Source organism: Alexandromys fortis, unplaced genomic scaffold, assembly GCF_014885135.2.
Source record: "Alexandromys fortis isolate MF-2015 unplaced genomic scaffold, M_Fortis_MF-2015_v1.1 scaffold_46, whole genome shotgun sequence".
In the NCBI taxonomy this organism is placed as follows: Eukaryota; Metazoa; Chordata; class Mammalia; order Rodentia; family Cricetidae; genus Alexandromys; species Alexandromys fortis.
Window position 1 is genome coordinate 12,044,205 of NW_026067919.1, and position 13,339 is coordinate 12,057,543.

General features: G+C 41.6%; 1 protein-coding gene across 3 annotated transcripts in view; it reads right to left on the reverse strand.

The window, feature by feature from the left end:
- The window catches only part of Parg (poly(ADP-ribose) glycohydrolase), a 104,657-nt gene extending 91,319 nt beyond the window's left edge, over nt 1-13,338 (reverse strand). Inside the window, exons 1-4 of one of the 3 annotated variants that reach the window (XM_050140591.1) lie at nt 12,860-13,338; nt 3,845-3,911; nt 1,911-2,870; nt 350-533 (exon numbers count right to left, since the gene is read on the reverse strand). In XM_050140591.1, coding sequence (XP_049996548.1) covers nt 350-533; nt 1,911-2,870; nt 3,845-3,911; nt 12,860-13,079 — 1,431 coding nt within the window. In that variant the 5' untranslated portion in view covers nt 13,080-13,338. Of the gene's footprint in view, nt 1-349; nt 534-1,910; nt 2,891-3,844; nt 3,912-7,450; nt 7,588-12,859 lie in introns of those variants that run through there. The other 2 variants (XM_050140593.1, XM_050140592.1) reach the window with 2 other exon arrangements.
- Between the last annotated feature and the right edge of the window lies 1 nt (nt 13,339).

The following is a 13,339-nucleotide window of genomic DNA, read 5'->3' on the forward strand; positions in this document are numbered from 1 at the left end:
GAATGGGTATCAGTGATGGTTGTACAACACTGTCAATACACTAAATGTCACTGAATCACAAACATAAAAATCACTACAGTGGTAAACTTTGTGCTATGTGCATTTTACCACAACTTAACAAAAAGTGAGATTGGTTTTAGACATGCTGAGTCTAAATACTTCTGAGGTGGTGATAGGGAATGACCAGAGAAACTAAGAAAAGACCAAGATGGAGAATGTACTAAACCATAAACAATTTTGAACTTTTTTATTTTATAAAATAATAATAACTAACATATAGTGAGTAGTCAACTGGAAAGAAAAAAAATGAAACAAAAATTTTTGCTCACAGGTAAGAATCAATACCCACCCGAACAGTCACTGTGTGGTTAGCAGATGGTCTTAAGAGAGGTAAGCGGACCCCACACCGAGGCATTTTCCTCATTTCCTCAATAGGAGTTCCCAGCCACTTCTTGTCTGGAGGAAGGTGAGGGGGAACGTATTTAGGAATCTTCCTTTCTGTTCTTTGATGTCTGACTTCACATTGTTCTTTTCTAAGGTTAAGAAAAATATGGTTTGTTTCAGTTTTCTTAGATATACAAGCACAAAATTTACGAAGAATATTACTGTCTAAAGTGTGCTATACTTGCTTTACAAGGACAACTTTTAAACCTTATATTAAAACCCAAGAGCTTAAGAAACTTTCAAACATACAAATCTCCTTTTAAAACAGAAATGAGGGACTGGAGAGATGGCTCAGAGGTTAAGAGCACTGGCTGTTCTTCCAAAGGTCCTGAGTTCAATTCCCAGCAACCACATGGTGGCTCACAACCATCTGTAATAAGATCTGGTGTCCTTTTCTGGTCTGCAGGCATACATGCATACTGTTTATATTATAAATAAATATTTTAAAAAAACAGAAATGAGAATGAGTCACAGATCAGAGACTCAGTTACTTCTCTGGTCTTCATATAACCATTTCAAAAAAGTAAACTTAGTATCATAAGCTACATAACACATCTTAGAAAACCGAGCAGGGTTTAAAATGCCTCATGGAATAATGGCAAAAATACAAGGGTGTACTCAAATATACATGAAAAAATATCCTTATAGGATTTCAGTGAATTTTCTAATCTAAATCTCAGCATTCTCATTTACAAAACAGAGTATTACCTGTTTTTCTGTCAGAGCATTAGAGAAACTATTACATTAAAAAAAAAAAACCCTAAACAAATGTTAAATAACAGTTATAGTCAATCCAATATTTTCATCTAATAATTTTCATAAATTCCATAAGAAAGTTCATGAACTGACTATCAATACAAATCTCTTCTTGATTTCTGTTTTAGAATTTTTAGAATTTCCACTTTGAAATCTAGGCTTTAGCCAGGCGGTGGTGGCGCACACCTTTGATTCCAACACTCAGGAGGCAGGCAGATCTCTGTGAGTTCAAGGCCAGATAGTTCTGGTCTACCAAAGATAGTTCCAGGACAGGCTCCAAAGTTACAGAAAAACCTTGTCTCGAAAAACCAAAAATAAATAAATAAAAATAAAAAAAAAGAAATCTAGACTTTAATTTGTATAAATAGTTAATAAAAGGCAACTATTTAATTAACAGTAGTTGGGGCTGGAGAGATGGCTCAGAGGTTAAGAGCATTGCCTGCTCTTCCAAAGGTCCTGAGTTCAATTCCCAGCAACCACATGGTGGCTCACAACCATCTGTAATGAGGTCTGGTGCCCTCTTCTGGCCTGCAGGCATACACACAGACAGAATATTGTATACATAATAAATAAATAAATAAATAAATAAATAAATAAATAAATATTAAAAAAATAATTAACAGTACTTACTTTCTTAATTCCCTCTACAAAATTTAAAAACATACCACACTATTGGAGGGAAACTCCTAAATGGGAGGAAGGGGAATTACCTTCTGTCCTCTGATTTGGGAATTCTCATGAAATGATCTGTGATTTTAGAATCCTTCTTTCCATGCTGCTTGGAACTTCTACATTCTACATTAAGGCTAGAAGTGTTTCCAGATGGCTTGGCATTTAAATCACTGGTTCCAGCATGAGTCTCTCCTTCAAACTGGAAATGTAACCTAATTTCCCTTCCCTTAGTCAAATGCCGTTTCTTAAGATTGCAGTCGGCTTCTCTGGCTTGGCAACTTGAAAGCTGATTTGCTGTTTGAGAGGAACTATCTTCTTGCTCATCAAAGCCTGGACTTGGTTCTTCATCAGCTTCTGAGTCTTGACAACTGTTTTTTGAATTGTCTACATCCATTGGTGACTCCGGCTCGCTGTCTTTCTCAAATGGAGGAGAATCACCTAGGCTACTTTCTTGTCTAATCAATTTGTTGTCAGTTTTTGGCCCAGTTCCAATGTCCTCAGCACCAACATCTGACAAAGGGCTCTCTGGTACCACATCCACCTCCTGCTGGCAGCCTGTGCAGTCTTTCAAGGAGTGGCAAGACCCACTGCACTTACAGCAGCTTCTGGCTTGCTCATCTCCCACTGTCTGCTTTGTGTTTCCAAGCTTTACAGGTGTAGGAAACTGCTGACTGTCTCTACCTTCTTCATTATCTGTGTCACTGTGGTCATCAGCTTGGGGTGACTGCTCAATGTTAGCATTACTAAGCTGCTTTGGTACCAAGGATACTGTTGGAGGCTCACTTGCCAAAAGCTGTTCTGCATGCTTCCCTTCATTTTGCCACTTACACATACTTGCATTCTGCTGCTGGCTTAAATACTGTGTGTTCTTTTCAATCGGTGATTTATCAAGATTTAGCTGAGGAACATTTTCCAATTTTTCCATCTTATGTTGGTAAAAGTTATCTTTTTGCAGAGAACTCATCATGGAGTCTATCTTTGTATTGTTGTTTTCTTTACTACAAGAGAACAGAAAGAACTAAAACCAATTTATTAAAAAAAAAAAAATCAAAGTAGCTAAACTATTGAACACCATAGTGAAAAGTTTACTCTTGTGATGGCTAAACACGCAGCGCATCATTTCACCGCTCTGCACTTTTGCTCAAGCACCCATGATGCCCTTCCTCAGCGCTGTGCCTGATAAACACCCACCATTCTTCAAATCTTAAGGTTACCTTCTGTTTAATCCTTTGTTCCTTCAAAGACCAGCCAAAGCTGGTGACTTCTTTCTTCTACATGCTGGCCACCACTCACATCTTTACTTGCTCACACCTTCACAATGTATTTACCTCATGAAGCAGTGATTATGTGTTTGCTGTCTATAACCACTACTGTATATGAGTATCTTAAAAGTCAGAAACCATTTAACTTTAATCTCTTTATCTTACAAACAAATGAATGTCTCTACGTATTAAAAACTAAAAAAATAAACAAAATTTAAAAAATTAATAAAGGACCAGGCAGTGGTGGTCCATGCCTTTAATCCCAGCACTCAGGAGGCAGAGGCAGGCAGATCTCTGTGAGTTTGAGGCCAGCCTGGTCTACAAGAGCTAGTTACAGGACAGGCTCCAAAGCCACAGAAAGACCCTGTCTCGAAAAACCAAAAAGAAAAAGAAAAAAGAAAGAAAAAAAAAGTTAATAAAGGTAAATGAAGAAAATACAAAGAAATTAAAAACAAAAAGCAAGATAAAACAACCCCAGCATTTCACTATTCATTTATCCATATAGAAATGTCTTTGTACTGGGCTGGAGAGATGGTTCATAAGTTAAGAGCACTGACTGCTCTTCCAGAGGTCCTGAGTTCAATTCCCAGCAACCACATGGCGGCTCACAACCATCTGTGATGAGATCTGGTGCCCTCTTCTGGCCTGCAGGCATACATGCAGGCAGAACATTGTATACATAATAAAATCTTAAAAGAAATTGTTTATACCTTTCTGACTCAATGGTCTTGGTTCCTTTAGTATCCATCCAAGCGGTAATTGTCTTCTGTTTGAAAACTATAGGAAATTAAAATTAAAAGTTAAATATATATACAAATTCAAATAGAAAACATATAGCCTATTATACATATTAGGCCTTTTCCTAGACTCTGCAGGTTAAACAGAGCAAGCTACTTTTTCCAACTTCAAGCATTAAAAGATCAGACAGGAACAGCTAGCTAATATGATAGCTAATGTGCACAGTGCAGATTTGAAAGTGGTTTCCTAAACTGGGCGATGGTGGCGCACATCTGTAATCCTGGCAAAAGGTAAAATGATCTAAGATCACAGGCTCTGAACTCATAACATCTGGATTCAAATCATGGCTACCTCACTGGCTTTCTTTGTGACTGAGTGAAAGAACCTTTTTTCCAACTGAGATTCTTCACCTGAAAACTATGTACATGAACAGGATCTTCCATGGAGTTAATATGAAGTTTAAATTATTAATAATTTATGTAAGGTATTATGACACTATGTGGTATATGTTAAAAAATGTTTTTAAAAACTATTAAAAGAGGTCTTGATCAAGAATTATAGTATTTCTGGCTGGGCGGTGGTGGTGCACGCCTTTAATCCCAGCACTAGGGAGGCAGAGGCAGTCGGATCTCTGTGAGTTTGAGGCCAGCCTGGTCTACAAGAGCTAGTTTCAGGATAGGCTCCAAAGCTACAGAGAAATCCTGTCACCAAAGAAAAAAAAAAGGAAAAGAAAGCAAGCAAGCAAGCAAGCAAGCAGGCTGAGCAAGTCATGTGAAGAAAACCAGTAAGCAGCTCCTTCCATGGACTCTGCATCAGCTCCTGCCTCTGCGTTCCTGCCCTGTGTGAGATCCTGTGTGCTGACTTCCTTCCAGGACATACTACAATGTGGAAGTGTGAGCCAAATAAACCTTTTCCTATCCAACTTGGTTTTTGGTCATGGTGTTTCATTGAACAANAAAAAGAGATGGCTAAGAAAAGTCACCAATGGCAAAGAAATATAAAGAATTGAAAAGGAATAGAAAATATAATTCAAAAGTCAACTACGACCATAGTTAGAGAGGCACAAAAGGATGGTCAGAAGTCACACTTAGAGCCGTGATTCCAGCATTCAAAGTTAAGAAGCCTATAGTCATTCATAATGGATAACCTGGAGGCAAGGAGAGTGCTCACCAGGGAGAAAGCTACTGTTCTGAGTCAGGAGTTCCCAGTCACCTGAGTCATGAGAAGCAATAAATGGATCCTAGGACCAGGCCCACACCTATTAAATCAGAATCTCTGTGAGCGTGATGGAAGAATGGGAACTGAAATTCTTAAAAAGGAAGAAAGAAAATAAAAAGAAAAAAATTTAAAAATCAACTAGATTGAAAAATTACTGATTGAGGCACAAAATAACTTCTTATGAGATAAGCAAAACTGAGTAGTCATTACAGACTTCAAGCTTGAAGCTTCAAAGACCTAAATGGTCATAACAATACTGAGCAGAAATATGGGAAATAGGAGAATTAGGTATGGGGGGGTATGATTAGGAAATTCTGCAGATACTAAATTTGAGATATCAGAGAAATGACTAAATAGATTTGACCAGCAGCAAAAATAAAAATGATCAGCTTAGGAGTGGGGATGCAATCATATTTTATATAACCATTAGAAACACGTGCCCTTTCAGTTTTTAATGTACTGGACACGAACTGCATGTGTCACTTTGCATTAAATCTTAAACATTCTCAGTTCTCAAAATGGCAATATTAAGAATCTAAACACTTAAGTCATAGACGCATTCGTATTTTTCTTTTTTTCTTTTTCCTTTTGGTTATTTGAGACAGAGTCTCTCTGTAGCTTTGGAGCCTGTCCTGGAACTAGCTCTTGTAGACCAGGCTGGCCTCAAACTCACAGACATCCACCTGCCTCTGCCTGTGCTGGGATTAAAGGCGTGCGCCACCACCGCCCGACTGCATTCTTATTTTTCTATTTTACCCTAATAGCCTAATACGAATAAAACAGAAGCAGGCCTAAATAATTCACTTATCTATCACAGGCTACAACATAAGTGAAAGACATTCAGGTGTGAGAACTTGAGATTCAAAGTATTTGGGTTTCATATAATTTTTCTCTTCCACAAAAGTATTCAAGTGTCAGATACTTTCCACAAAACAGTAAAAGTCTAATTAATAAAATCTTTGTGATTAGTATTCTTCTTTTGTTTGTTTGTTAGACAGGGTTTCTCTGTAGCTTTGGAGCCTGTCCTGGAACTAGCTCTGTAGATGAGGTTGGCCTTGAACTCAGAGAGATCCACCTGCCTCTGGCTCCCGAGTGCTGGGATTAAAGGCTTAGGCTTGCGCCACCACCGCCCAGCCCTGATTAGTATTCTATTTATTTATTTATTTATTATGTATACAATATTCTGTCTGTGTGTATGCCTGCAGACCAGAAGAGGGCACCAGACTTCATTACAGATGGTTGTGAGCCACCATGCAGGACTTTTGGAAGAGCAGGCAATGCTCTTAACCTCTGAGCCATCTCTTCAGCCCCCTGATTAGTACTCTTTAAATGGTTTGCCTTACAAAAAGTAATTTACAGATGGGCGATGGTAGTGCACACCTTTATCTCAGCACTCAGGAAGCAGAGACAGGTAGATCTTTGTGAGTTCGAGGCCAGTCTGGTCTACAAGAGAGAGTTCTAGGACAGCTAGGGTTGTTACACAGAGAAACCCTGTCTCAAACAAAACAAAACAAAACAAAAAAACAAGCAAAAACCATACACACACAAAAAAGAAAACCCACAAAAAAGTAATTTACATAAATCCTTCTTTCATTAAGTCACTCTTTGAGATTTATCATTGTCAGCGAGCAAGAGGATGATTTGAAGATGAAACTTTTCTATTGCTCTCTTTTCTATTTAATTCTATCAAATGGGATCAGTGTCGCTCTAGTGCTCTAGAGCTCTAGTGCTAATTTTGAAACATTTCAGATTTTGTAATTTTCAGATAAGATTAACCAGTTTGGTCTATGCAATTCTTCCAAAATCTTAAAAACTCCATCTGAATCATTTTTACCACAAGCATTCCAGGTATGGGACACTAAGTCTACACAAACCATAGACAGGACAGTTTAGAAAATCCTCAAAATTCAAACCAGCAAACTGCTGAAACACCATTTTTGGAACCAGTCTAGAATTTAAAACCTTCTGTAATATTAGGATTAGATGTGAGGCTACGATAGCTAGGCTCCTAGTGGTGGTTTGAATAAAAATGGTCACCACAATCTTTTATATATGAATGCTTAATCATTAGGTAGTTTGAATAAAAATGGTCACCAGAATCTCATATATTTAAATGTTTAATCATGATGGCACTATTTGAGAAATTTAGAAGGACAAGAGGGGGTGTAGTCTTGTTGGAGCAGGTGTGCCATTGTTAGAGGAACTTTGTCACTGGAGATGGGCTTTTGAAACCTCAAAGTTCACCAGCGGGCCCGATATCTCTATCTGCCTGCATCACAATATAACTCTCAGCTACTGTCCTAGTGCCCTGCTCCCCTCCATGATGATAATGGACTACGCCTCTGAGGCTGGAGGCAAACCTTGTTAAATGCTCTCTTTTATAGGTGCTGCCTTCGTCATGGTGTCTCTTCACAGCAATAGAACAGTGACTAAGACACTCTTCTCATCCACATGAAGTAGTCCACAGAACCCAAACTTCAAGTGAGGAATGCCCAGGAGGCCTGTTCCAGAGAAGCTGAAGACAGCTGTCTGCCTCCTGAAGCCCAGCATGGAAAGTATATCCTTCTAGCTTCAGGCTTCCAATTATGATTCCTGGAGCCTGCCAAAAGGATGAATGGGGAAAGGAAGGTGAAGAAGTAACAATATATCCTGCGAATCAAATGTTCCCCGGTCCTTGTTTGAACCCTAGAGAAAGGACAGCCTCACTCTTTCCAATGCTACCACTGGCTGCTAAGTTTCTTTTCCAACACATCACAGGACTGTTAAGAGCTTAATCCAAGCTGGACGGTGGTAGGGGTAGGAGTGGTACACACCTTTAATGCCAGCACTCAGGAGGCAGAGTAGGCAGATCTGAGTTCAAGGCCAGTCTAGTACACAGAGTAAGTTCCAGGACAGCCAGGGCTACACAAAGAAACCTTGTCTTGAGAAACAAAAAACAAACACACAAACAAAAAACAACTTACTCCTTCTTCTACTTAAGGAAGCACAAAATGTTGCTTTTCTTTCATTTTACTAGAAATAACCATAGCAAACAGGGGAAAAAAAGACATGTGCATCTAGTTATCTATAGTTATCCAGTTTCATGTCAACGTGACACAGCTAGAGACAAACTAGAGTCACCTGGAAGAAGGGGGCCGCAAGCCACACTTGAGAAAACGCTTCCATAAGCTCAAGCTCAGGCTGCAGGTAAGCCCGTAGGGCATTTTCTTAATTAATGATTGATGCAGGAGGGGCCCAGCCCATTGTGGGTGATGCCATCCCTGGGCTGGTGATCCTGAGTTTTCTAAGAAATCGGGCTGAGTAAGCTATGGTAAGTAAGCAAGCCAGTAAGTAAGCAGCACCCTCCATGACCCCTGCATCAGCTCCTGCCTCCAGATTCCTGCTGTTTTGAGTTCCTGCCCTGACTTCCTTCAATGATGAACTAAGATGTAAAAGTATAAGTAAGCCACATAAACCCTTTCCTCCCTAGCTTTAGGTCATGGTGTCTCATCAAAGCAACAGTAACCTTAAAGATATACAATGAGCCCTTTCAATTCTGAACTATCCAGAACTTATCTACCAGCATTATCTTGGCCAAGTTATTTCAGTTCTTGGAGTCTGTTTCCTTACCTAGAAAATACAGTTGTCTATTCTGAGGAGTGTATGTACCAGTAAGAACACAAAAGTAAGAGAAAACATTGTGCCCAGCCTACAAAGACTTATTCAACAAATACACTCTCTCCCAACAGTTAAACCCAATCTCTCTTGCAACTGACACAAGAGATTCTGGATTACTCCAGCTTCACACCATTCACACTGACTTTCATCTTGCAGGAACGACTGTACTTCAATGAGGTCATCTACTCAGCGAAAACAGAATCAGCAAAGGGCATAAGATAGTCAAATTCACCTGCATTTTCAAGGAGCACCTCTCTTCCAGAAAGTCTCCTATCACAACACAACTGGGGTAAGTCGATTGTAAACACCATGCTGAGTTCTGCCTACGTGGACTGAGATTTACAGATTTCAGCCAATATAAGAAATGTATCTGAGAAGATAAAAAGGTACTGAATAAGCATTTCTCTACCCACTTCTAGGATAGCTATATGTAAAAAAAACTTAAATACCAACCGACAGAAAAAAATTCTAAAACTTCGGCTGTAGAGGTTAAGAGCATTGACTGTTCTTCCAGAGGTTCTGAGTTCAATTCCCAGCAACCACATGGTGGCTCACAACCATCTGTAATGGGGTCTGGTGCCCTCTTCTGGCCTGCAGGGATGTGTGCAGGAAGAACCCTGTATACATAATTAATATATAAATCTTTAAAAAAATTCTAAAACTAGTAACAATGGTTGAAAGATTAAAATTTAGACTCTGAACATTCTGTTCACTGATGCTCTGTGACAGGTATACAGAAAACACCATCCATGGGAATATTAACTTGATTTCTCTTTGGAAGAAAATTTAAAGTCCAATCAATTGAGAAAAGGTTGGTAGCCCCAATGTCTCCCAGTAAGCATGCAGATAAAGTCAGCAGGACCACGTACTATGTAGTCACAGAAGTCAGAGTCATTATCTACAGCTCATCTTCAGTTCCCACTCCTTTAGAGCAAGTTCTCTACGTCCTAGATTTATAGTCCATCATCCCCTCTCATATCAGTAAGTACTTCACTTATTGGGCAACTGTTCTGTATTTTCTTTTTCCTTCGGTTTTTTGAAACAGGGTTTCTCTTGTAGCTTTTTGAAGCCTGCCCTGGAACTAGCTCTTGTAGATCAGGCTGGCCTTGAACTCACAGAGATCTGCCTGCCTCCCGAGTGCTGGGATTAAAGGGGTGCGCCACCACCTCCCGGCCTGTTATGTATTTTCTAAAACTGGTCTCTGTTTACAGTCTGGACGTTCTTTAACCCAACATTTTACAAACTAAAAGTGGCAAGCATTTTTTTTTTTTAAAAAAATAGACAATATAAGAATGTATTGAGTTGGGCACCTTTAATCCCTGTACTTAGGAGACAGAAGCAGCGGGATCTCTGTGAGTTCAAGGCCAGCCTGGTCTATCCAGTAAGTTCCAGGACAGACAGGGCTACACAGAAAATCCACGTCCTGGAAAAAAGAAAAGAAAAAATGGAAGGAAAGAAGGAAGATGGAAGAAGGCATTACACATGTAAGGATGCTATTTCATGAAACATTTCAATCATAAACATGGCATATATGCCAACTTTAAAAACTCAAGACAAAAGGATGAGGTTCCCATCTAACATATCAAAACTGGACATGGCAGCCAGGTTCTCCCAGCATCCCTCAGTCCCTACCTGTTACAAGGTATGGCTGGCATACCCTGTCCTATATTCTAAACTCTGCAGCCCAGGCACTGGGCTGCCCATCTCCCAGAGGCTCTTCCTATATAATCCAGGCTTTTTGGTTACCCCACGAGCCATTTGCCCCCTAAAAATCATTACAGGAACCATCACCCTGGGGAGTCTGCAGGGAACCTCACACCCATAATTATGTTTTATTGACAGACCGCCCCACACCCAATTAACTGTTATCTGTTAGCAGAACACGCCTCACATTCCAGCTATCCAGGGAACCAGGTGTGGCAACTCGTGACTTCTTGGCCTACCTGTCCGAATGTAACCTCTTGGCCTACGTGATGAACCTGAACCACGTGACCTGGAACACGCGGCAAGAATCCAGTTTCCCTGCCCCCCAAAGTCCTCATTCAGGGCCTATATAAGCAGCAACCATGATCCTAATAAACGGGGCTTTGACAAATCTGCTTGGCCTCATTCTTCTGTCCTAGCTCATTCCCTTCCAGGTAGGGCCTCTCCAAGACCCTGGAATAACTAGCTGCAGGGTGGGTTACAACCCCTAGACTAGTGACCCACCCAAGGTGGCAACACTTTTGGACCTCTGGCCTCCTGTCTGCTGTCCCTGGTTTCCCCTCTCTCCCCTCCACCTCCCCCACAGGACCCAGCTCCCTCTGGTCATGTCCCTGCCTCTGACAATGCAGTCCCTCATGCTATAAGAAACTTTCTCTTCCACCACACCTACTTTTTTTTTATTCATTACAGATACTACTGTGTTCCAGAAAAATATTCACACAGCAGCCTGAAGTTTAAAAAGTCAAAAAGCTACTGCTTAACCCATCTTTCTAAAACATTAACCAAATGTATTCTCTTGTTTAAAAGCTTCCAGGAGGCCTATTAACTACAGAATAAAGTTTAAATTCCTTAAAATGGCACTTCAGTTTATCCACAGTAAAGCTCATCTAAGTCTTCTGCACCCCGTGTTCCAGTTCCAACAGTATTTAGGTATGCTGTCCCTTCTACTTACACTGTTACACTTCCTTCTCTACTTGTACCCACGCCTTTAATCCCAGCACTCAGGGAGGCAGAGGCAGGTGGATTTCTGTGAGTTCGAGGCCAGCCTGGTCTACAAGAGCTAGTTCCAGGACAGGAACCAAAAGCTACAGAGAAACCCTGTCTCGAAAATCCAAATAAATAAATTAATTAATTAAAATAAAAAGCAAAAAAATCCAAAAAGGTTGATTCAAGTCTGCTCCCTAGAGGTCCCAAGACAGACAATGTACACTATTTTCCCTGATGACTGCTCAGCCCCATACACTGTGGGTCTTTCTGCAATGTTTTTGGCTCTGGGTTAAAGAACACAAGCTAGGCTTTTTCTCCTTCTACGCACTGCGCTTAAGCCTCCCCTAAAATGCTGGTGTGCTCAAAGGCTCTGCCCTTGGTTGTCTTACTTTCTCTATTTTTTTTTTTTTTTGCATGCTCTATACCATACTTGGAGCTCCTGTTATTTTTATGCCAAGAACTGCTCTACTGCCTGTGTCATAGTCTAAGTGCAAATCATCTAGACCAACTCCTTAAGTCGTGGGGTTTCAAGCAATTTTTCTTTTCCATTTTCTATACACCTACCAACTATATCGCGGGTTCAAGAAACAAGTTTAATCTAGAGTCCCCCCACACACAGACACACACTGTTTAGGGCCTCTAACTACCCTGAAAACATAAACTTTAAAGTCCTTAGTAAAGTCCACAGTAGTGTCTATACTTTAGAGTAGTAGGATCACTTTTTTCCTGTATCTCCACGGCTCATCTCTCACGTTCACCATTTATTCTATGCATCAGCTGCACTTCTGAAATACTGCTTTATTATTCTTCATCAAGGTGTCTAGTACTCATAGTAAGTACCAAATCGCCCGGACTACTCTCTTTGATCTCCTAACTAGGTTACCACACTTAACTCCTACCAAAACAATCGCGCCCTCACGAACAAGTAAACCCATGACTCTTTGTTACACATATTGGACTTGCGCCATTGTTGATCTGGCCTCATAGATTTCGAGTAGGAAGGCAGAGACCAAGTTCATGATCAACATCGTGAGCCAGAGACAAGTACAATGCCAGCAAGCTAAGACTAACTGCTCTGCACTCTGGGAGATGGCACTTGCACTTGACCGTGTAAATTGCAACAGCTTTCGTTATGTGTTCTGGAGACTGAAGCGCCCTTCTGCTTCATGCACACAACTAGACACTCTCTGTCCAAGCTGAGGAAAACATACAGGTGCGGTCCACCCGGTTAGCAACTGGCCCCAAGTTTTCCACACCACAAATGTCGCTAGAAACTGTAGTAGCTCCTCTCCCCTACGAGTGGCTTCTAGTGATTGAATAAGGGGGCATCAGAGTGGTGATTAGATAAGAGAGACAGGCGTCCCATGGCCCTCAGACTGACATGAAACAAGGACAAAGATTGTTTTATTTTCCCCACGTACCAAATGAAGTGGCGTTGCCTCTGTGCGGTCTCGCCCGCCCCGGGACGCAGGCTGGCGAAGACGGTGGGACCCTGAACTGTACGGGGGCGTCCTCGGGGTCGAGAACGCGCCTCTGCCTGCCGGGGAAGCTCCGGGAGTCCGAGGCAGCCGACGCGGAGGTTCCAGCGGCGTCCCAGCGGGGCCGCTTGGTGCAGGGCTCACAGCCGGGGCCCGCACTCATGCTGGGACCCGCAGCGCACTGTCCCCGGGCCGGCCCGGGCGGAGAGCCTCATTCACTAACCCTGACGGGGACGGACTGCGCCTCCTTCTCGGCGCCACCCGCACCATTCCCACTCTGCGGCGGCCCGCTCCTGCGGTTGCTGCACCTCGGGCCTCCGAGCCAGCCCTTCCCTGCGCAGCCGCTCGCCTCCGCTCGATCGCAGGGAGCCCACCTGCCCCGGACGCACCGCTTCCACTCGGGTTAGGGCTCTGGCTCACTTT